We start from the raw sequence: 22,704 nt of genomic DNA, 5'->3' as shown, positions 1-22,704 counted from the left end.
GCCCTCACGGAAGCACCTGAACTCAACATGAAGGGTTAGAGTTATTGTTGAGTTGGGTTAGGATTGTTGTGAGTCCGAGACAATCGACCGAGATTTAGCGGTGACCCTCTCTTCATGTAGATGCTTTCTAAGACATTTTATTTGTCTTAGAAACATTAATCTGGAGGAAAGACTGGTCACACCACCAAACAAATTCATCCAGTACTGGACCATGATCGAATGAGGTGATGGAAGAAAGAGTAGTACCGCAGACACTAAGCAATGTCTTGCTGTGGACGAGAGGAGCTGCAAAACATATTTAAGACACTTAAAACAAAGTCAGTCCCCTCCAAAATCAAAATCAGTTTAAGAATATTATACTGGCTATTTGTTACATTTTCTAAACCACTGAACTTCTGTATCTCTGCATTAGTGCAACTGTCGGGGGGGGCAACAACAACTATGGAAAATCAATGATTTCTTGTTTGAAACAGTCCATGTCTTTTTGCCGTTATATATTTGTTTCCTATAATAATATGATTTTTGTATGTTAAGTCGTGTGAGACCTACTGTCAAGGGACTTGTTTTAATAAATGCTAAAAAATAAAAAATAAATAATGGACGTTTTGCTTTAGACCAATCGAGCTGTAATCCTATCCAGACTTCTAGAAGAAAAGCCTCTTTTACCCACTTCAGCGCGAAATGTCAACCTAACAAAAAAACATCACAAACTTGCCATGAATGCCACAATTATCCTTCCAAAAGCAACCCTGAGATCTCACACTGAAACCAGAACAATTGTAAAAGTTAGTAGGTGTTTTTATTAACCATAAATACAATATGCACCGCCAAGCTAGAATGGACATCAACACCCTCAAATTCAAAGCCGAAGTATTATAATACATCACATATCAACATTTGCATATTCAACTCCTTTGACTGTCTCAATGATGTAGCTGTAAACATTTTTTCATCTTGAGCACTTGCACAATAGAAGTCACATATTTATAGACATTTACATATTTATCTACACTTAATATCTCTACAAAGCATAGAAAAAATAAATTCCATTACATTTATTGTTACATTTTTTATCATTACATTATGTATATTAGTTTATGATAGAGCGAGGGTTCATGGCTGACCATGTGTGGCATTTTGGCTGCATCTCAAAAGACTTTCACAGTCCCTTCTCAAGACGATCCAAACACTGCAGCAGTCTTAAACGCGCAAAGCCTCAGTCCCCTCTGTACATGCAGTGGGACTGAGAGCACTGACTGCAGTGTGACGTAGCAAAAAAGAGACACAATAAAACAACTGCTGTAAGTGGCAAATCCACTCATCCAATCTTTCATCCTTTTTAAGTCGAGTAAGCATTTATGGGTTCTAGCTCAATGAATTCTTCCCTCCTCCTGGAAATACATTATAGATCAGACATAAAGGGACAAAGCCATATTCTGGTCAAACGACCTGTCAGTCAGCTCTTGTCTAACTGGATAAGTGAACTCTACAAAAACAGGAGGGGGAAATGTTTACAGAGTAGGTGTTTCACTTCCTGAATGTTCACTAGGATTAAGGATACAGTTTTCCTTCGTCCCCTCTAGAGAACACTTGTATATTCAGAGCATTTCTTGACCAAAACAGCCAATCTAAGTCCAATTTAAGCATGCTGTACATGTAGAAAAAAAAGAAAAAGGAAGATGAGAGCATTCAGAGAGCAGTGACCCAGAGTAACGCTACATGAGGCACATTTTCAGAGTCAAGTTTGAGAGCGTGGTCTTGCAATATTAGTTGGCCTATGTACACTAAGGACAGAACCATACCCGACGGAGAGTAGTAAAGTCGTAAAAGTCACTTGAGAGGATGCATGAGACATGGTCGTTCTGTTTCACTGCATTGTTGACCCAGGACCACCACCAGATTTAGAACATTTCATAACTAAATTACAGAAAAAGATTATGGTGAATAATTCAAAAACTTGTATTATAACATAATTTGTACGTCTGAGGCTCAATTCAGCAGCGGCAACTGAAGTCATAGCTGAACACTCCCTAAGGTGACTTTTTTCAAAATATTTTATAGTAACTTAGAAAAATGTTTGCAAAAAAATGGCAGGAGAGAAGTCGGCAAGAGCAACTGTAGCAAAGCCTACAGGCAAACAATAACATCAAACAACACAGCAACACAAGATGCAGCTGGCTAAAAAGCTATTGTTTTTGCACCAAAATAAGGCTATATAACAGTGGGGGTTTGGTTAGAGGTTAAGAAAGGAGATTCCAGCCTCTGACAGTTCATTTTCAATAATAGATGTGTCAAATTATTTATTTATTCACCTCTGCGCCCCTCCTCTCTCCTTTCCTCAGTCTGGCTGCTCTGTTTTCTAAGTCTGAAAAAGAGGGCAACTTGGCGGGAAGGGGGAAAAGGCAGGTACAGCTTAATTTAGTTGGTCGAGGGAAATCCACCGAGACGATATTGAATTTAATATCCACTCAGAACTGGTGCTGCACACAGCAGACTTCTTCTGCAGGTAACATGCTGCAGACAGGCCACTGTATTTCTGACCTGCTGTGATATTGTCTCCTCCTCAATTCTCGTCTCAGGGAGCAGGTGTTGCTGTGTCAGCAGTCTTGTAATAAAAGGGTGTGGCTTCAGCAGGGGGGCTGGAGGAACCTGTGAAGCTAGAAATGTCACTTGCTGGGAATCAGGAGGATTTTTTTGTGTGTGAAAAGAAGGCAAGAGGAAAAGCTGAACTCAGAACTGCAGTGTTTCACTATGTGAGGCGGTTACCACTAATTAAAACTATAAATTTGTAGCTTAGTTCAAGGGATTAAAAGGTCGCTTGTGTGAGCTGCAAGTGGCTGCCGACGCGTATGTTATATGTCGCACTAGAGGCTGACGCTTTTGTGTTAAACGTTGCAGCTGTCATGCCTCTTTTTCCTCCATGGCTTGTTGTCTAAAACACAGTGGAGCTTTATTATATCGCCTTTGTTTGATTCTGTGTAAAAATGCAAAGGCGGTGTAGAGAAGGGACTTCTTAGCCGCCCTATAGTGCAATCTCTGTGTAAAAAGGGCTCGTGGCACATTTGGCTCATGTGCATTGTTCTTTGTTTTTGCCTTGCATCCTTTCTGTTCCGAAAATAACATGTCAATTCCCAACACTGTTCAAAAGAACAAATTTCCTCAAGTCATGATGCCACTGTCTTATCTTTCTCTTATTGATTTCAGGCTGGTTGGTGCCTTGCAGGGAGTGTGGAAGCTGGGGAAGCAGCGATGCTCAGATCAGTTCAGGGTTCAGGAGTCGGGGGATGTTGGGATGGGATCTGCTGGAGAGAAGGGATTTTTAAGCCCCTATTCTAAAACAATATTCCTTTAAAGGCCCAGTCTATTTCTTCTGTTAGCTTTAGACAAAATGTGAAAAATAATATGATTTTGTCTATGATCTAAACTGATAAGGCCTGCAGCTGAACTAATTCCTTCTTTCTACAAGTTTTTGATTTTTTTCCTCTCTCATTGATTTCCCCCTTGGGGTAGTTGTTGGCTCTTAGCTGCCTTTTCCATAAATTTAACCCCAGCGGTTCTATTATCATTTAAATCTTTCTTGATCTCTAGACAAAGCCTGCAGTGGTGAAACTGAAGCGAGAAACATGGGAGAGTTTACCTGCCCGGCTGGTATGACCTGTGGGACTGAAGAGCTTGAGGCTCTGAAGAGAAACATGAGGATGGAGATATTAGAGGAGCAGAGAGGCAAAAAATATTGTAAAGGGAGCACAGAGCCCTAGGGTGCGTAATCGTAAAGATGTACGGGTGGTAATTGTAAAGAAACAAGTGATTTTGTCTCAATGGTCCCTAAATTACGCCCCCAAAACGATAGCTGGCCCCCTCAATTTGTGAACACAAATGAGAAATACATTTGCTATATTATTGTAAGATACGGGGAAATTATTCAGGGATCGCAAACTTGTATATCATCATCACCAGCTCTCTCAAAAACTTCTAGTTACTGAGGCCACCAGTTACTCCAGAACCATTTAAAGACACAATTTAGGCCCTCTTTGGGGTCTCAGGGAATAACGCTTACTCTGAGGATGTTTCTGATGTCCATGTAAAGTGAGTCACTTTATCCTTGGCTAATAAGGTGTACAGCAGATTGTGCTGTTGACTATGATGAGGAGCAGCAAGCTTCCAAAACTGCATCATCTGAAAAAAGTTAGCAAAATTGAGGCATCTGGCGTTTCTTCGAGTCTCCAGTGACTCAAATTTGACTTTCTGGCACATAATTTTATCCCCACAAATCACAAAGCAATATTTTCTATGTTCTAACAATAAAAAGGCAGCAAAAGAAAAGTGTGGCATATATTGCTTAACAGAAAAGTCACTTTTGATGGACTTAAAATGAGCACCCTGAAGTTACTAATGTGTAACTGGGGTTTTATAAACCTTCCTGAAATGAGGTGGCCTCTCAGGTGAGAGGCCAAACGTCTTCAAGACACAGCAAAAGTCCAGTCGTCTCTGACTGGCTCCTGTTAGATGTTCCTCATTACTGAACCTGTTAAGAGACAGAGCTGTGGCTCGTCCTGCTGTCAGTGCTGTCTGCTACAGCTGCCAGTGTTGTCCCTCCATGTCTGCTGCAGCTGCTGGACGTGCTGAAAGGCTCTCTGGCTGATGTTAAGAGCTGGGTGGACCTTCCTCAGACCAGGCTCTCCAATCAGAGACAATCCACACAGCCCCAAGTAGGCATGGAGAGGGTCTGGTGGACAGAGAATGGAGAGAAAGGGGGAGAGGGGAAGAATTGGGGAGCATAGCGAGGGATGAAAGAGTGAGAAAAGAGAAAAAGGAGAAAAAAAAGGAGAAACTAGGTCAGAGATGGGAACACAGCAGAAGCACCTGCATGTGACAGGTCTGCAGACTTGATTAGAGCGAGGACGACGATACTGTTTGACACCTCACTCTCCATTACTGAATCAATAAAACAATAACCTAATTTCCCATAGAAACACCATTATGCAGAAGCAATGTTTTTGTTGTACTGCTCCTTTAACAAGATATAAATAATGCATACAGGTTGACCCCGCTGCCCTTTCCCTCCCCTGGGACCATAGTAAAAGCTGCACTGGCCAGTTAATGGACCAGTAATTGAATTATAATTAAATGACAGATGATTGGACACGGACATCAAAATCAATCAAAGCAACATTAGCAGCATCCATCAGGATTCATACGGACTCAAACTGAAGGTTATAAAAAAGAAGAATTAGTATGATAAATCCAATATTTAATACTTTTTTTTACATTTACATTTATATTACAAGTTGTGATATCCCGCAATTGTATTAAAGCTAGTTAGAAAAACTGATACAAAACAAACAGAAATTTGCAGAACATGAACAAGGTAAGACCATGATATAGTTCCACTGAAATGCATATTATTGGATTATTGCTCAGCTGCACTTCAGTAATGGCCATTTAACTTATGATTTGATCAGAACACTAATTCCCAAACTAGATGCAAAACTTCACTGTTTGTTTACACAATCAACCGTTTCAGTGAAGAAGAGTGTGTGATGAGCAGAACCGGGCTATTATCCCTCTGTGGCCATCAGATCCACTGGACTTGAGATCGTGGATAAGTTGAATTTTTCCATCCCTGTAGTGTATTTATGATTGATATTTGTGATGCTATGGATGGTTTTAATGTAACTTGTCTTTTTTTTCATTAAACCTGTAAAAACTTTTTTTCAAGCCACTAAGGGGCCGTGGAAAACAAATTGTGAATACAACATTGACAAATCAATACTTTTTAAGTTGATACAGTAAAAACTTGTTTGCAAACAGTAGCTTACTTACACATCCAGCAGTTACATAGCAACATATTTATTCATAAACTAGCAATAGCTACAAAATCTATATGTGAAACATCAGTTACTACAGCTTGTTTCTAACAGGCAGTTTGTTGTTGAATAAAAAGTGGATTTTTTAGATGGTTTTTACTGAAAAATCTGCCTCCTGCTGCATTTCGATCAAGATTAACTCTTTGCTGTAGCAGTTGTTATCAAGGCAGAGATACTCAGACACAACATGGACCAGGTTTTTTGGCAGTTTTGTCAATTCCATCAAAAAATAAGCTCAGCTGTGGTGTTCAGTGGGAGGAAGGTGCTCTAAAAAAAACAACCGAAAAAAAAGTCTGCCAAATACTGCATGCAACATCACATACTGTCAATCACACCGCCGAGTCAGAGAATAAAGTTTCAACATAGAAACCTTTTGAATAAAATAAAACATGACTCTTTACATGAGCAATTGCAACAGCAAATTCTTTTGATATTTTGATCTGTGGTCTTGAAGTCATCACATTATTTTTTGCCCAGATCTGTTTCTCGGGTTTATAACGACAAATGTTTTTACTGAGACTCAGTTCAACCAATTTAGGCTGTAATTTTAACCACCCTGTTGCCACATAATGGCAAATGTTCCTAAACTGATGACAACCCTCAGTGCATCTGAGGACAGAACCAGTTGTGTCAAATGTTCAAAGTGCCTTTGGCAACATTTGGTCTGGATTTGCTTGACAAACACACAGCACCGTCTTTTGTTCTACATTATTGTTGACTTCCTATCTTCCCACACCAGATCCTGTCCATCAGTAGCTGTGCATGACTGCACTCTTAGGGTACATGCAAGTCCAATGCTATCTGTCCCCCTGCTGAAAAAGAGTCCCTTTTATTTCCTAAAACTGTCTTTTGTTCTGTAATATTTACGAGGCTTTGTCAATGCAGCGTCTGTTTTGCCTCATTGTTTCTTGCAGTCTATCTTCTCTGCCTTGTTCCTGTAATGTGAGAAGCTCGATCTCCCGTGTCCTCGGGCTGCCAATGAACAATCGTCTCATCAATTACACATTACAAGGCCGAGCAAGAGCACATACACACCAGCATGTGCGCCATTGAAGTTTAGGATTACGAGAGCTTTTCCACTGATCTCAAGTAAAACTGCCAAACACAACTCCACCCTGACCTCTCTGCACCTGTGGAGGGCAGGGTACAAACTGTTCAACCGAAAGAGAAAAGAGAAATTGAAACTGCTCAGTTTCAACATCTTTGTCCTTTATGAAAGATCTTTGAAGCTGCTGAAAAATAAACAGCAACAAAATGAACGGCAATCTCTGCAGCATGTTTATGTTGCTTGTTTTCACCACAAGGACATTTAACACACCGTTCAACCCCATCACTTCACTTCTGTTGTTTTTACAGCAGTATGCATCACTTCAGATTTTACGTCACTATTTGACAGGTATCTCCCTACAGATACAAAGACAGCGATACTGACACAAGACATACATAAACAAACATGGCAGTATTGTGTAATCGCCCCCCCCCCTTTAGTGTCTTTTTATTTGCACTCAATCGTATGACTGCGAGACTTTCCTGAAATAAGCACCTCTGCAAGTGACATCATTTACCTGGATGGCTGTCCGGCCACTTGGCAAATCCCCCCACTAATCGATCCTGCGTGGATAAGATGAAGCTCCTGTTCTTGTCAAAGTTCGTAAACTGGAACACATCTAACAGCTGGGACCGGAGAGAGGGCGGGTGGGGGACGAGTGTGAGAGCAAAGAAGAGGAGAGAAGTTTTACCATGACATTTGGGAGGAAACATAAAAACTAAACAATATAAATCAGAGTGTTGATAATTATTTACACCTAGTTGTTTCTACAGTTTAAAATACATTTTAAATTCCAAAAATATGGAACATTTAAGAAAAATTCTCGCATAATCTTCGTCTGGTGTAAGCCTGGAGGGGATCATGTGTTTGGTCATGTACTGTATGTTCCTGTGTGAATGTGTGTATCTGTCTGTCTGTCAAAATACATTAATCCTCATAATCATATCATATTCATATTTCACATAAAATGCTAGAAAACGCCATCTGCTCTGTGCAACGCATTGTATCTTTGTCAAAAATAGACAAGGCGCAAATTTTTATTAGCTTCTGGTGACACACTGCACCATGTCACGTAGCCACCTGGTGGAAATTTGTGCTCTACTATGTGCATTTTTCTAGCTGCATTTAATTTCATAAAGGTGGACTACAGCAATCTCTATCTATACAGATGCTAGTTGAGGAAACATCAAGCCTTAATGTTTTCCATACTGCACTTCTGCCTTATACAAATATTTGCGTACGCGATTTGTCCCTCTGGTCCAGTTTTGAACCAGGAATTCACTGTTTTTCTGCACCATGTTTGCTAATGTGCATGTGCATGTGCATGTGTGTGTGGTTGTTTCCTGGCTTACTCATATCTAGCTGCAGTTTAACTCACAGTTTTCTGGACCGTGTGTCTGCATGTATGTACCTCTGGCATAATCATGACCCAAATGATGGAGGTGGGGGATTATGCCCCATCTTATTTTGTGCATGCCTGAACACTTTTTATAACTCCTGTCTAAGGAAAAATGGAGGCAAAAGCACAAAAAAATCCCCTAAATACATGTTGATGCATGCAGGAGTGTGTACGTGAATATGTGTCTTCATCTGTTTCTTCAGTCTGTACCTCTAGCGTAGCTCCGACCCAAAAGGAGTAGCATGTGTCTACAGGTTTGTTGGGGCGTCCATGAAAGCCGCTCTGCTGCCTCATGATACACCAGCGCCGGATCCTGTCCAGCTCCCGCTGACTCAGCGCCTCCTCCAGTCGACCCATCAGACACAGAGAAGCTATGGCACAGTACGTCCAGCCACCTGAACACACAAAGAAAGGCAGGTCCATAACGCACATGGAGGAGATGTGGACAATTCATAACACTACTTAATTCAATTAAATGAATGTAGTAATGTAGTAAAATTGAAAAGTGGTTCCAGTGGTTCACCCTGACATGTTTTGATAACTGACAAAAAGATGATTACAGGGCACTGCAGGAAAAACAGAGGGCGTGTCTGCGTGTGGGCTCCTTCACTGCCAAATATTTGATAGCGTGCAGCTCAGTTTCCACCTTTCCTTGGAATTTATCACAATGTGGAGTTACTTTAAAGGGACAGTTCACCCCATTTAAAAAAAATACATATTTTTCCTCCTGCTTGTAGTACTATTTATCAAACTAGATTTTTGTGTTGTGATGTGTCGAGGTCTGGAAATATGGGCCGTGGAGATGGTGGGGAGAGTTTCGCAGAAAGAAAATAATTCCAACATGAAACGGCTCACAAAAAGGTATGTTGATTATCTTGAATAAGCAGGTCATGATTTCTGGAAATATACCTTGCTGTTGCTTTTTAAATTTAGCTTGTTTTATGTTTTGTTTTTCGAGCATCACAAGTCAAGTGTCGTCTAGTTCTATTATATTGAAGAGGAGCCAACATCTCTAAGGCTGATATCGCCAACACTCTGCAGCAATTCACACCTAAGAGGAAAGAAGAGGTAGGAGTAAAAATATGTATATTTGATTTGGTGTGAACTGTACCTTGAAGGTTTGTATGAATATAAAGAAATGTTAGCTGTTGGGGGAAATGGCTGGTAATCAAACTTTCGCATTGTAATTAGAAATTTTTGAGTGGAATAAAGATGCATTAAGAAGAAATTTAATGCAGGGTGACTTAACAGCCAGAGTGTGTTCATGGATTGATGACAGTCTTATTGGTAGAGCCACAAGCAGCAGCTATCCATCACCTTCTACAACCCAGCTGTCAACAGCTTTCATTATCACCATGCCTTTAACTCATCCCTAAACATCACCATCATCCCGGACTGCTTATCTGTGTTTGTGTGTTTTCAAGGGTGATTGAGAGAAACAAAGCCAAAGTGGGGTGAGGTGCATGGGTCATGGCTGTAAATCTGCAAACGTGTTACACTTGCCTCTAATCAAACACGTCTAGCTCACTATCTGCTGGAGGCACAGGAAGATCGAGGGGGAATAAACATAAATCTGAATCAAACACAGCAGTGGGAAATCCAAAACAATTTACTCTAACAGTAGGTTTGTAACAGTTGTGCTTTTTAATAAAGTTGAAATAAATTCAAAATAAAATTTAAAAAAAAACTTTTGGATCTTTTCCAGGTGCATTTATTGGAAAAATAAGCACTTTGTACATTGCCCCAAGAAGAGGAAATGCTGGAAATGCAGAAGCAGGGAGATAAAAGCCAGCCACACTGAATGCATACACATGGAAAAAGTTAATTTATCACCCTGGGACATAGTCTCTGTAATACCATGTTTGGGTATTGAACTACTGAGTGGCTCAAACACAATCATCTACAAAAATAGTGTAAGAGTCTGTAAAGATTTTAAGCACAGAGTGTGGGAGGTCTCTACGCTGAGCAAACACACACTTCAAGGGTGGATGGGTAATGGGCATCTTTTTTATATCTCTACTGATGTGTAATCAGCTCTCAGACAGAGTGTTGGCTGGTTTGCAGTAGAGAGCTGAGTCTCAACGAAGGCTGTAATCATAGATGCTTAATTTATGACAAGTAGTGCAATAACCAAGATGCACTAGGAGCTATCCCTCTAAGCGGTTTTATTTTTATTTTATTTATTTTTGGATTTAATTTATGCAGTCTGTCACAAGTTTGAAAATGCTACCTTTAAACTCTGATCAAGGTGCACTATGCTGCATTTTTTGTTGAAGTGCTTGAAGTGAAGTAAAAATCACAGATCTCAACCTCAAAATCTGCATAAAAAATGGACAGTTGGAGGCCTTTGTGGAACCTGCTAGCTTTTCTCTGACCTATTCAGCATGCTGGATCGGTGGCGGTGGCTGTGAGCCTGTCAGTGAATGAAATCACTCTGACTGGCTGTTCAGCTCAGCACACGAGAAGAGAAACTGAAGCGAAAAATGAAAACAAACAGCCAAATTGAAAAGGTGAGGTTGAAACACACTTGTTATGTGAGGTAAGACTGCTTTTCTTTAACCACTGAGCTCTTAACAGAAATGTTTCCTGGTGATTTGCATTGTTCACTGGCGCACAGTAAATATTCTTTGTTCTTTCAATATTGAGTTGTGTTGTTAACTGGCTAACTAGAATCATGGCGGTGTTCGGGTTTCCTGTTTGAAACAGCGATTACAGACGACTGCCATCTGCTGGCATGGAGGGGTATTTCCTCTTATGCAGGTGCAGAACACACATGCTTTTTGGCTGCCAGTTTGGTGTGTTCATGTGCAACCCTTTGGGCAACACATGGTAACGTAAGGGCGAGGCAGCAGGGGGCTTTCAATGCCGCTAGTTCTCGGATGTCGGCTTGGTGTGTCACAGCCTATGAGGATGTTCCCAAACAGTTGGTCAAAGGGAAATGGATATCTGTGTGGGTACATGACACTCATACATAGGAGAGATGACAGGAAGTCCCACCCACTGGCCCAGGATGATTGTTATTTTATGATAAGTCAGAGACAGTTTCGCAATGGTCACGCCTAATTACGGTTGGTAAAACTTTAGAAAGTAGCTGAGGCAACATGTCTTGTGTTGTTGATATCGTCCCGCATTTTTAAGCAAGGCGTCCAGGGTGCGCCTGCAAAAACACGAGGTGCGGGGGGGACAAAAAAGCCAGGCACTTAGCAATGTAAAAGCAGAAAGCAAAACTCTTCACTCTGATTAAAAACCATTACAAAAGTCGCCCCAGCTGCTGTAACAAGCTTTGTCTGATTGGGGCCTAACCATGTCAAAAAGGTGACTATGGATATGTTCCAAGAAAGGCTTTGATATGTGTGTGTGTGTGTGTGTGTGTGTGTAGGATGAAGGCTTTTGTGCAAGAATAATAAGGTTTAATTTGAGTAGGGGAGGGATTAATGAGGACAATGTATTTGCAGAGATGGATTTTAATGGCTAATCCTTTAAACCAGTTACTCCCATCAGCCACTTTCATGCACTGTACTACGCCGCCACCAACGCACTCACAAAGGTTTTGATCTGATATGAACCTTGAAGATATTTAGAAATCAAACATTTACACCTGGAGTCCCAAGTGTGTAAATTTTTACTCTTCTTCTCTGACTTACACAGCACCACCCTGATGAGTATACAGCATTTCTGATATCTGTAATTAAACATAAACCACTGCAAGATGAGCGTACTCACCATGTGACTCTCTCCCGGCTCCCTGGCCAAACCCATTGTCGTACGACTGTGTAGAGGACAAAGAAAAGCCATTCAATTACAAGCAATATTTCACTTGTGATGAGAGGCTAATGTGATTGTGGAGAGAGAGATTAGTGTCAGAGGAGGCTGAACTGCACACATTTACTCCATGTTTTCATTCATGCTGAACGCCTCGTTTGAAATAAAATATATATATATATATATATATATATATATATATATATATATGTGTGTAAAAGAGGAATTTGAAGATGTCACCATACCAAAAATCAACATGCCATCCTGGCAGAGCTGCAACCAATCATTATTTTCATTATCAATTAATCTGTGGATCTTTTTCTTAATGATTATTTAGATTCTTGGTCTATAAAATGTCAGAAAATGGGTACAAATGTCAATCAGTGTTTTCCAAAGCTCAAGATGACACTCAAATATCTGCAACCCAAAGATATTCAGTTTACTGTTATGGAGTAGAAACCAGAAAATATTCTGATTTTAGACACTTGAATCAATTTTTTTAATTGTACAAACTGATTTATTGATTAATAAATTATAAATATATTGCCAATTTAATTAATAGCTGACATCTAACTGATTAATTGTTGCAACTTTATTTCCCAGCTGTTTTAAGTGAGCTGTTCAAATGCAGTGTGTAACTGTCAAAATGAGAGGCTTTTCCATTTGTTCACAACTGGCATGCTAATCTTTCTTGTATTTAGTTGCATTGCAATCAATCATCAGCATTTAAATATTACATAATCTCATTAGGGATACAAGAACACACACTGAAAAACAGTCCAGCAGAGCTCTTGGTCCCGAGGAGTAGGACAGAAAAACACTTTGTTAAATATATGTGAAAAAGGATTTAAATAACCCTGGTCTGGTTTCATTGTTTTAAAATGCCATTGTTCAATTTAAATCCCTGTTACTTAACTAAAACCAAGTTTTATCCAACAACTACAGCACGATCTTGTTATTTAGGCTTTTAGGTCTTTATTTAACTAAAAATGTTACTGATACTGGTGGTAACGGTCCCAGATGGCGTTTATTAGTTTTTTTAGTCTAAAAAACCTTTATATAACAGAACAGCTACGAATGAGCATGCCCCATGACCTTGTTTTGGGACAACACATGAGGAACTGGTTATTTCCGCTCACAGAAAGAAAAGGCATAAGGTTTCATCAACCAGCAAAAGTTGCAACACTTGCTTTAAAAACTACCCAGTTTCCCGCGAATCTTTTATGAGTTTCAAAGCAATTTTATAAATACAACAGTCAATCATCAGCTCTGATTCTTACAGAAAACTATGAGTTCAACAGCAAAAAAACTATAAAAAAAAACAACTAAAAAACTAACAAGGTTGAGTCATCGTCTGTATGTGTGTCTGGTCTGATCAAACCATAACAATAAGGTCGGTAAATGGATACCTGGCGCCATTCAAATGTAAGTGAAACTTAAGTGTGGCTGGTAAACTTGTCTACTGTTCCACCGCTTTCAGACACATAACCAGTTAACATCTGGTGGTTTCTATGTACTTACAGTCACCAACAACTTCTGTGCATTGCCAAAGACATTTTGGAATCCACCTAACAGCATGTGGTCAGTGGATAAATATACCTTTCAGACATGAATCACAGTTATCTGTTAACTAATTAACAGAGCGTGCGTGTGTGTATGTGTGTGAGAGAGAGAAAAAGAGTCATATGCACCCCACACACAATAAAGAAACTATGTAACAAAACACTCCTGTGTTAAATGTCTTCAACTTAAAATAAGCTGAGGTTTAGAGACGAACGGGATCATCTCTGTGCTCTGGGGACTTGAGTTGTAAAAGAGACTGAAAAGACGGGCATGAGGACAATACCTCAAACAGGCCACTTTGATGTGTCTGACTCACGCCTGATGGAAAAACCGAGGCTACACTAAGAGTTGAGTTAAACATCAGTCAACAATCTGACAAAAATATCACTCAAGTGCCACATCATAAAATCTGAGCAAACAAAAACCTCAACTACAGCTTTAAGACCCTGCTCACCCCCGCCCCCCACATTTATTATAAATGAAGTATTTCTAGGCAGAGTGCCACCTACTGAAGGTGGGTGGCCTATTCTCCCCATTCATGTGTAAAGACGCGGCTTTCAATGGTGCAGAAACAGAGATTGTATTAAATACTTTATATTCTCCCAACATTTTCGTGAGAGGCAGTTTAGTGAAGGTAAAATGAAACACGACCATCGGACATGACAAAAACATTCAAAGACTGTCAAATTGACATGGTTGGAAGTCAGCATAATTGTAGCACATGAGCAAGCGTTATGTCAATGTAGTGTTCCTCATGTTGATAGTAAAATGGCAGGATGCACATTTTTCTATACTGAGATCTCCCTATGGACCAACCTGCCCCTGCGTATTAAACAAAGCCAAACAAAGGCAAGCGTGGAGTTGCAAGGGGATGAGCAGGTTTATGACTTAATCTGTTTGTTTACAATGATATGGAGGTTTTTATGTATTGTTTACTCTGAGGATCACTCTGTAAATAAGTGCTTCTAGAAAATGCTGATAATGCTTTTAAATGCTATCATCTGAGATTTGTTTTAATGTAATGATACTTGTGTGAATTGTCTTACTGTAAAGTTTCAAATGAAAGTCAAATCAAATTTTAAAAATGGCTCATCGTAAAACATTGGTATAATTCTTCAATCACATGTAGCGATGTATTTAATGGTCTCACGGACCACTGCAGTTTACGACGCTGCTTCAGTTATAAGGTACATAATTATTACCTCCTCAACTCCCTTCTTAGTTGTTGTCAGAAACTTTTAACTGCACCCTCTGATGCCATTACAGGATATATCCATTTCAAAATAAGGGTTGCATGTTTATGAAGTATTTGTGGATTGACCTTTACAAAATTTGCAATCCATTTTATATATTTAATGCACTAGAGACAAAGGGATGTTGAAGAAAATATAATGACAAAATAGAAGCAGTAAAGATAAATTAGGAAATAAATGAAGTGACAAATTAAAAGATGACATTACATAAAAACAAGTCAATAAAAATGAGTTTTAAGAAGTAATTTAAAAGAGATCACTGATTCTGCAAGCCTCAGACAGGTCGTTCCAAAGCCGAGGGGCCCTGATGGCAAAGGCACGGTCACCTTTTGATTTAAGCCTCAACTTTGGAACACCTGAGGGTCTAAGGCTGTGAGCTGGCTCATACAGACTCAGCATTTCTGATGTAACTTGGAGAGAGACCCAGATGAGCTTTAAAAGTGATCAGTAAAATCCTGAAATCAATTCTAAAACAAACAGGGAGTCAGTGGAGGGAAGTGAGGATTGAGGTGATGTGATATTGTCTGTTAAAACCAGTGAGAAGCCTGACTGCTGCATTCTGAACTAGTTGGAAAATGAGCCTTAATGCTTCATTCTAAAATCTTAACATCCACTCACCAAACTTCCTCTGATGTAGTCAATGGCCTTTTGGATGTTCATGCCCGACCAGTCATCTAGTATGTAACAGATACTGGCTGCACAGTAGATAAACCGTATATCGTTTTCACTTCCTTCTGGCACTGCGTAAAAACTGGAAGCAAGAAGACAAACAGACACAGAAAGCCACAAAGACAGGAGAGTTACACAAACAGTTTAAAATGAGCTGGATGCATTTAAGTCACATTATACCATATAAACGTCTGTCAGCTCAAATTGCTAAAAGGTCAACTCAAATAGATTTATGTCTCGGACATCTGCCAGACCTGATATACACACTGTAGCAGTGTGTGTGTGTGTACAAATTAACTCCTGTTGTACAACTTAACATGAGTACATGTCAGTCCACATAAGACTGCTACTGTTCATATGACCTCAGGTATATTTGAGTCAGAGAGAAAGTGCCAGTGTAAATCAGAGTCTAGGGAATATTTGGGTTTGAGTGTGTGTTTCTGTGTGTGTTTCTGTGTGTGTGTGTGTGTGTGTGTGTGTGTGTGTGTGTGTGTGTGTGTACATGTGTGTGCACTGACCTGCCGTCCTCCAGCTGCAGCGCCCTGAGACCAGCGAGACAGGCCTGTTTGTTAACCCGGCTCAGGTCGTCTCCCAGTATAAGCAGCGAGCACAGCCCAGTGTAGGTCATGGCTACATGGCCACTGTCATACGGATGCAGCACACCAGGACCCTAAAGAAAATATCAAAGTGAGATATTATTCCAAAAACTGCAAGAGAAAAGCAAAAAAACAAGAGAGATTACTGTATTTTTTAAAGCAAATGTGGAGAAAAAGAAGCAGTTTAAAATGACAACAGAAACCTTTCTCGAACTTATTTGGCCCAGTTCACTAATTCACCAAATAACACCTTGTTAAACAATATTCTGGCTATCAACCCAGTAGGAAAGGGTATAATTATCAGTAATGTGAGATTATTTCTCATCTTCATTATCTATAACTACAGGCCTATGAAATGAGGACCTAAAATCGCAATCAAATAAGGATACATGGGATACATTTCTGAACAACTCATTAATTTCCGCTCCACGTGCACTCATGCGGTTTAAAATTCTCCATCGTCTTCACTGCATCAAAGAGAAATTAGACAAGATATGTTGGTGTGAACCCCGTGTGCGATTGTGGATTTCTTATCCACATTTTTTGGACCTGCCTCGACTTTGAAAGTACTGAGGAGAAGGTGTTTGAGATCCCTCTCCATCAATCTCTGCTCAAGCAATATTTGGAGTGGTTGCTGTAGAAGCTACATTTTCAAATATACAAATTTAATGGCATTGCTTTTAAGTCTCTGATTGCTTGATGAAAACATCCTAAGTGTAAGAGTAATGAGACAACGCCCACCCATGCTTACTGGATCAGATATCTAAAGGAGTTTGTGCAATTAGAGAAAGTTCGATCCATTTTGAAAGGATCTACTGATACATCTGGTAGCCAAATATCTCGCATGTTAAGGACTGTAAACTGAACATAACATTTAAGGATAATTGTGTCTGGACAGTTTCACTGTTGCTTTGGCTGTGCATATTAGTATTATCAGTATTTGTAAGAAGATAAAGACTTCCAGAGAAAGAGAGTCCAAAAAAAAAACAAAACACAAAAAAACCTGACAGATCAAGTATTTAGCTATCTACAAAGGCCTTTTGGGGGAAATTATTTGGGTTGTAATGCTGTTACATCTACAATTATGTCTCCATGGAGATAGAGAAGTAATGCCAAATATGAAAAACACATCTAATACAATGACTTGTAATGTTACAACTGCTATGATGATGCTAATAAAAGTGGAAATAACCAAGACCCCCTTGATGTGAAAGGAAAGATTGCTACAGTGATTGAATTGCTTAAAATATTTTGAGAAGGATTACTGCAAATGGGAAAATAGAAAAAAAATGGGATCATTAGTGGTGAATATGTTTACCCAAAATATATCTTCAGACTAATACAATGGGAGGGTGGCACTTTACATTGGTTATACAAGACACAATGTTTGGTCAAACTTGGGATCAGGTGTAGAAACGGTGTGGGGTAAGGCTGTACCTTAGTGCTGTAAGGAATTCCAATATGTGATGATCCTCGAAACCCACATCGATTAAGGTTAGTTCCTGGAAGAGAATAACAGTAGAAGGGAAGGTAGAGATGTAAGACAGCTTTATGTAGAGAAACTGGAACAAGAAAGCCCTACTTTTTTGCTATCTCACAATTGTGGTTTCATGCTGTCCGTGCTGACCTTCAGCAAGGTGCTGCAGTGATGCTTAGCTTGCTAAAAAGGTGTACTGCTGCCATCTTCTGGCCATGATAGAAACATTAGATACAACAGAACCCAGTTCACAAAATGTCATCACCACACTGCAAAGAGTGCACAATAAGCTAGAGTCAGCTTCCACATATATCAGCCAAACTACTCTGGGAACAATATTTTTAGATGTGTCACTTGTTTAAACTTAAATGGCTTGATCATGTTGAACTACATGAAAAAAGTTTTACTCTCACTCATTCTTGAATTAGTACTTTTCAAATCTGTATTCAGTCAAGCCAGAAAATGATTACACAACCCATGTATTTTCAGCATACGAACAAAACTGTCTGCAAACCAAATTTTGATGAGAATATGGCAGCTGCAACAACATCAGGGACAGAAATGACACATGAAGTGCCTCCCAAGCTGTATTTTTGCAACAGAAAACCAGCAAGACACCAAAACATATGGCAGCAGCAAAAACGAGACCAATCAAGCACAGCTATCCCGACATGATATCTGTTGATGTCTTGAATAATGAACTAACTGGGCATCTAAACAGATGGCACAAACTGGCTTGTTAGAGACAGAAAAAAACAAGTCATTAAATATTTAGAGACCAACTTTTCCTGATGAGTAGAGGTACAGTAAGAACAGGTGAGGTAAAGAGGACCGTTAGAGGCCAATATTTGTTTCAAATTCCAAAAAGTATGAAAACATTTTACAGTCTAAAGTTTGACAACTGTAAAGTCTTCAGACCGAATTAAACCATAGACCAATGATACTTAACTTGTGGCCCGTGGGCCAAATCTAGTCCCCCACAGGGTGCCGGGTGCCCCCCATTCCTTTTCAAATTCACAATAAAAAGAAAGTGATTCACACTGGGACTTGTTTCTGTACTTATAGTATACATAAGGTGAGGCACCAAAATAGAGCTTGTTTATCAAAAAAAGTGCCAGTGGAGGATCCCTCAACCCTCCGACAGAGGTCTTGGCTAAGCCCCTCATGTCCTAAAATCCTACAAATGACCTAAATTCTAGAGACCTCCTGAAATCCTAGAAATGTCATAAAATCCTGGAAACATCCTAAAATCCTTGAAATGTCCTAAAATCCTAGAAACATGTATGGGGCTGCTTTGACTGGCCCCTGGCCTCTCGTCATTATGCAAAAGTGCCCCCCAAGCAAAGCAAGTTGAGTATCCCTGCCATAAACCCTTAACACACACGCACGCACGCACGCACGCACACACACACACACACACACACTCTATAACATTTATAGAATAATTCTACTTAATAATTAAAGTATCTTTGACTTTGAGAAATGATACATAAGTCTGATGTATTATTATTTTTATTAGTAGCAGTAGTAGCGTTTTAACTGCTGTAATCTTAACATGCTCTTTTTTTATGAACACTCCACCCCACTAAATTTTCCTGCCCTTGAAATTAAGAAACTTTGTGTGCAAGAGTGTCCTTACCATGTGTGCCCATTACAGCAATAAATAGCAAGTCCTGCACCTTTTCTTAGCTCGTCTCTGCACTTCACTATTATCAATTCCCCAAAGTTTTTTTTCTCATAGACTGCTTCTGTCCTCCTCCTTTCTTAAAAGCTGATACAATATTGGAAGTTCTCAGGGGCTGAAACCCTTTTAACTTTTATTTAAAGGTATACTATGGAGGACTGTCTGATTGCTTGTAAAAACACTCATCAGCGAGTAAGATTCACTCCCATTTGGCATTTCCCCTTGCTACAATTGTGTATATTTTGGAGCTGAGTCTTGGATGCCCACTGCTTACAGTCAGGCACCTGGTGGCTACCTTTTTATGAAGCCCCAATCTCATCTGAGCTTTAAACGTCCCAAACACAGAAAACATGAAAAAAATGAGGAAGAGCAGGCAGAGGGCAGAGTCTCCGTACAAAAGTACACCGCCACACACTTCTAGTGGGTCCAAAGTGACAACTGAGAGGGATTACGTCTGTATACCGTAAGTCTATACATTGACTTTTACGATAATCTTACATGGTATATCTTTAACCAGGCAAGTGAAAAAAAAATCTCATCTCATTTACAAAGGCAGCCTGGCAAAAGGCAAAGCCTCTTGAGGGAGGGGGTTAGGAGCTAAAAATAAATGTCAAAAGTTAAAAAGACAGCAGCATACATCCAAACATTTCCAAAACACCCACTATTTCCATACAATTATAACAAGCATTTTGTGTGATAATAAGCATGACAAAAATAACATGCAAACTAGCACACAAGTATCAGGCAGAAAGCTTTAAGACAACAGGCTTGTGCTATACAACAAACAGGACAAGAGCAACATACACAAGCAATAAGACAAAAAAGGCAAAGCAAAACAACAGTACAACAACAGTAAACAGACAGGTTACGGAGTATGTGGCATACAGCTGCATGTATCAGTGACAACGTTCATAATAGAGTCTGTTAAAGCTGACATAGAGATAAAATTGTCCAGTTTCAGTGTTTGTTTGCAGATTGCTTTAGCCTATGGCTGCAGCAGACAAAAAAAATATCAATACAATATAGATTTTATTATGGACATTTTCCTGTTCATTTCCTGTTTCCGGTGCAGGTATGGCCCTGAAAGTGAAAGTCAGAACTTAGTTCTTGGCTATCTAATATCTTCTTCTCATCTTCATCTAATACTGCTGTGATTATGCACATACTGGTTCTGTAGTCTTCTCAAGTTATTGAAGATAAAACTTCAGGTCTCACAAGATAAATTGATCAGAGAGGTTGAAAATGAGTCAGTTTCATAAAATGGTAAATGGTGTAGCTCCAGAATACTTATACTTCTTCTAGGGGGGCAGAGAGGCACACGGCACAACACCAGGTCCAGTCTGATGCTGGTTATAATCAGAAGCCAGATGGATAAAAGCTCTTTTCAGGTACTTGGGTGCCTAAGATTGGAATAAGTTTTCAAATAACAGACTGTATACCAAGTCAGGCAAATCTAAAAATTGGCTTTAAGATAACATATCCCTGTAAAGACAGTTGTGTAGGCATGGTTTTATGAACCAGTTGAATGCACTAGTTTTAGTATAAGAGAAAGTGTGTACTGAAAATATAACAAGGACCACAAAGGAAATAAGTACTGGGTAGAATTTCTCACACATTCGTGTATATTTGGCAGTCCACTACAATTAAAACATCTGCCATTATGTTTTGATTTTCTATTTTTGGAGCTGGACCGTTCATTAGGAGCGCTGTTGGAATATATCTGTACTGTTCGTTTATTCATTGCACCATACTCTCAGAGTACAGAGGGTACTCCGGGCACAGATGGAGCAGCAGAGCAGCAGGCACAGCGAAAGTGAAACTTAACCTCGCATTGTGCTATTTCAAAAAGTTTGCTTTCACTCAAAAGCATTGGCTTCTCCATCCATCAATATATTCAGCTACGATCAGATTTACTGATCAATTTTCCACCCCCCAACTCACAGCTCCACAAACTGGAGAGTATGCTCTCCAAAGGCGTTTTGGCTGATAAGAGAGTATGCTGTTACTGGCCAGAAAAAAAGGTGGGTGTATCCCGTTTGCCTGTGTATACCATCCACGACACCAAAGGTGTTACAACCATGTTAGTGACTTCTTTCAAATGAATTGTAAAGTATGTAAAATACACACACACACAAAAAAAGATTTGATTTGCTGCTTCGTGTGAATCGTTGCTATACGATTCTTCCTGGCAATTCTTGTATTACAAAAATGTTCATAAGCAAACTCAGCTTATTAAGTCAAGTGTGGAAAAATCACAAGTTATGATTAGTTATGCGACTTACGGTCCTCTGTGGGCAGAACCTGTAGTGAGTAGATCCACTCAATCATGGTGTTCCTATCGATCATATCAAGAGCGTCCAGCACATCGAGACCAGACAGGGCAAAAAATATGATTGTTAACCTGAAAAAAAGGCAGAGAGCAATCTTATTCATTTGTACTTATTTAATACTGGTGGACAGATAGGTAAACACATGCAGGTTACGACAACGACTGTATGGCTAAGCATTCAATTAGAGGCAATGTAAACTGTGAAAATGAACAGTCACATTGGATTTATTGAGTTGGTACACCCCAACTCACAACAATATCCTTAAAAGTAGCCTGAGTTTCTAACACTTGGCTGTTGGTTAATTTCAGCTTGTGCAGGCAGTTGAGTTAAACAGTCCATTAAGCTTGAACTTCACTTTCAAAAGAGTCGTGTTTCTATAATTTAATATAACAATGTTTTCTAATTAGTTTAACAGGGCCTAGTGGCCCGCTGTACGGTTAGTTTCCTGTCTAATTACAACCAAACTGTCAACTCCACCACCACTTCTGTTAGCATGCCCGCTAAGCTAAGTAGCACTAGCCCTCATTCAAAACGGTTGAGCCACAGCTAGCTCGGATGCTAACCAAGTTTCTCAGTGAAACACTTAAACTAAAGCAACATGTTTCATTTCCGTGAATGTACCTGGTTGTTTCCAGCGAGGCGTATCTCTCAGGTAACACCTGAAGTGTTCTCTGGAAGAATCGTACATGTCTATCTCTTAGAAAGTCTATTTGCTCAAATTCTTCAAACTGGCTCTCCTCTTCCGCCATCTTTGTATCCGCACCTATGAGGAATCTTTTCCGGTAAGCGTGTTTTTCAAAATAAAAGCTCACACGGCAGAGCAATGCACAGAAAGAAATTCAAAGGTATTGAACAGGTTGTCTATTTAGCGTTATTGGAATGTGTTTAAGTGCATTTACTCAGGTAATGCACTTACGGACAAATTTGAGGTATTTGGTGGTATTTTGAGGTACTTTCCTTGAATATTTTCTTTTCACTTTATACTTTATTTCACTACATTTCAGAGGAACATATTGTATTTTTTACTTCACTACATTTACCTGAACGCTTTAGTTA

At 39.6% G+C, this 22,704-nt stretch overlaps 1 protein-coding gene across 1 annotated transcript; it reads right to left on the bottom strand.

The window, feature by feature from the left end:
• Positions 1-780: 780 nt before the first annotated feature.
• On the bottom strand, positions 781-22,397 carry pggt1b (protein geranylgeranyltransferase type I, beta subunit). Its single transcript, XM_042488417.1, has 9 exons — positions 22,270-22,397; positions 21,601-21,719; positions 17,595-17,659; positions 16,080-16,231; positions 15,511-15,643; positions 12,038-12,083; positions 8,525-8,709; positions 7,433-7,541; positions 781-4,726 (listed from the first exon to the last, which is right to left on the bottom strand). The coding sequence occupies exons 1-9, from the start codon at positions 22,395-22,397 to the stop codon at positions 4,560-4,562; spliced, it is 1,104 nt and encodes a 367-aa protein (XP_042344351.1). The 3' UTR covers positions 781-4,559.
• Positions 22,398-22,704: the final 307 nt, after the last annotated feature.

This window comes from Plectropomus leopardus, chromosome 6, assembly GCF_008729295.1.
Source record: "Plectropomus leopardus isolate mb chromosome 6, YSFRI_Pleo_2.0, whole genome shotgun sequence".
NCBI classification, from domain to species: Eukaryota; Metazoa; Chordata; class Actinopteri; order Perciformes; family Serranidae; genus Plectropomus; species Plectropomus leopardus.
This window is presented reverse-complemented; position numbering and strand designations above follow the sequence as displayed.

What these genes read in the sequence shown, in the direction of transcription:
- pggt1b (XM_042488417.1), bottom strand. Translation starts at nt 22,397, where the DNA reads ATGGCGGAAGAGGAGAGCCAGTTTGAAGAATTTGAGCAAATAGACTTT. An exon ending in ACTACATCAGAGGAAGTTTG is followed by an intron (nt 12,084 to 15,510) that starts GTGAGTGGATGT and finishes TCCTCTACACAG; the next exon opens with TCGTACGACAATGGGTTTGG. An exon ending in GGGTCGGAGCTACGCTAGAG is followed by an intron (nt 7,542 to 8,524) that starts GTACAGACTGAA and finishes CTCCGGTCCCAG; the next exon opens with CTGTTAGATGTGTTCCAGTT.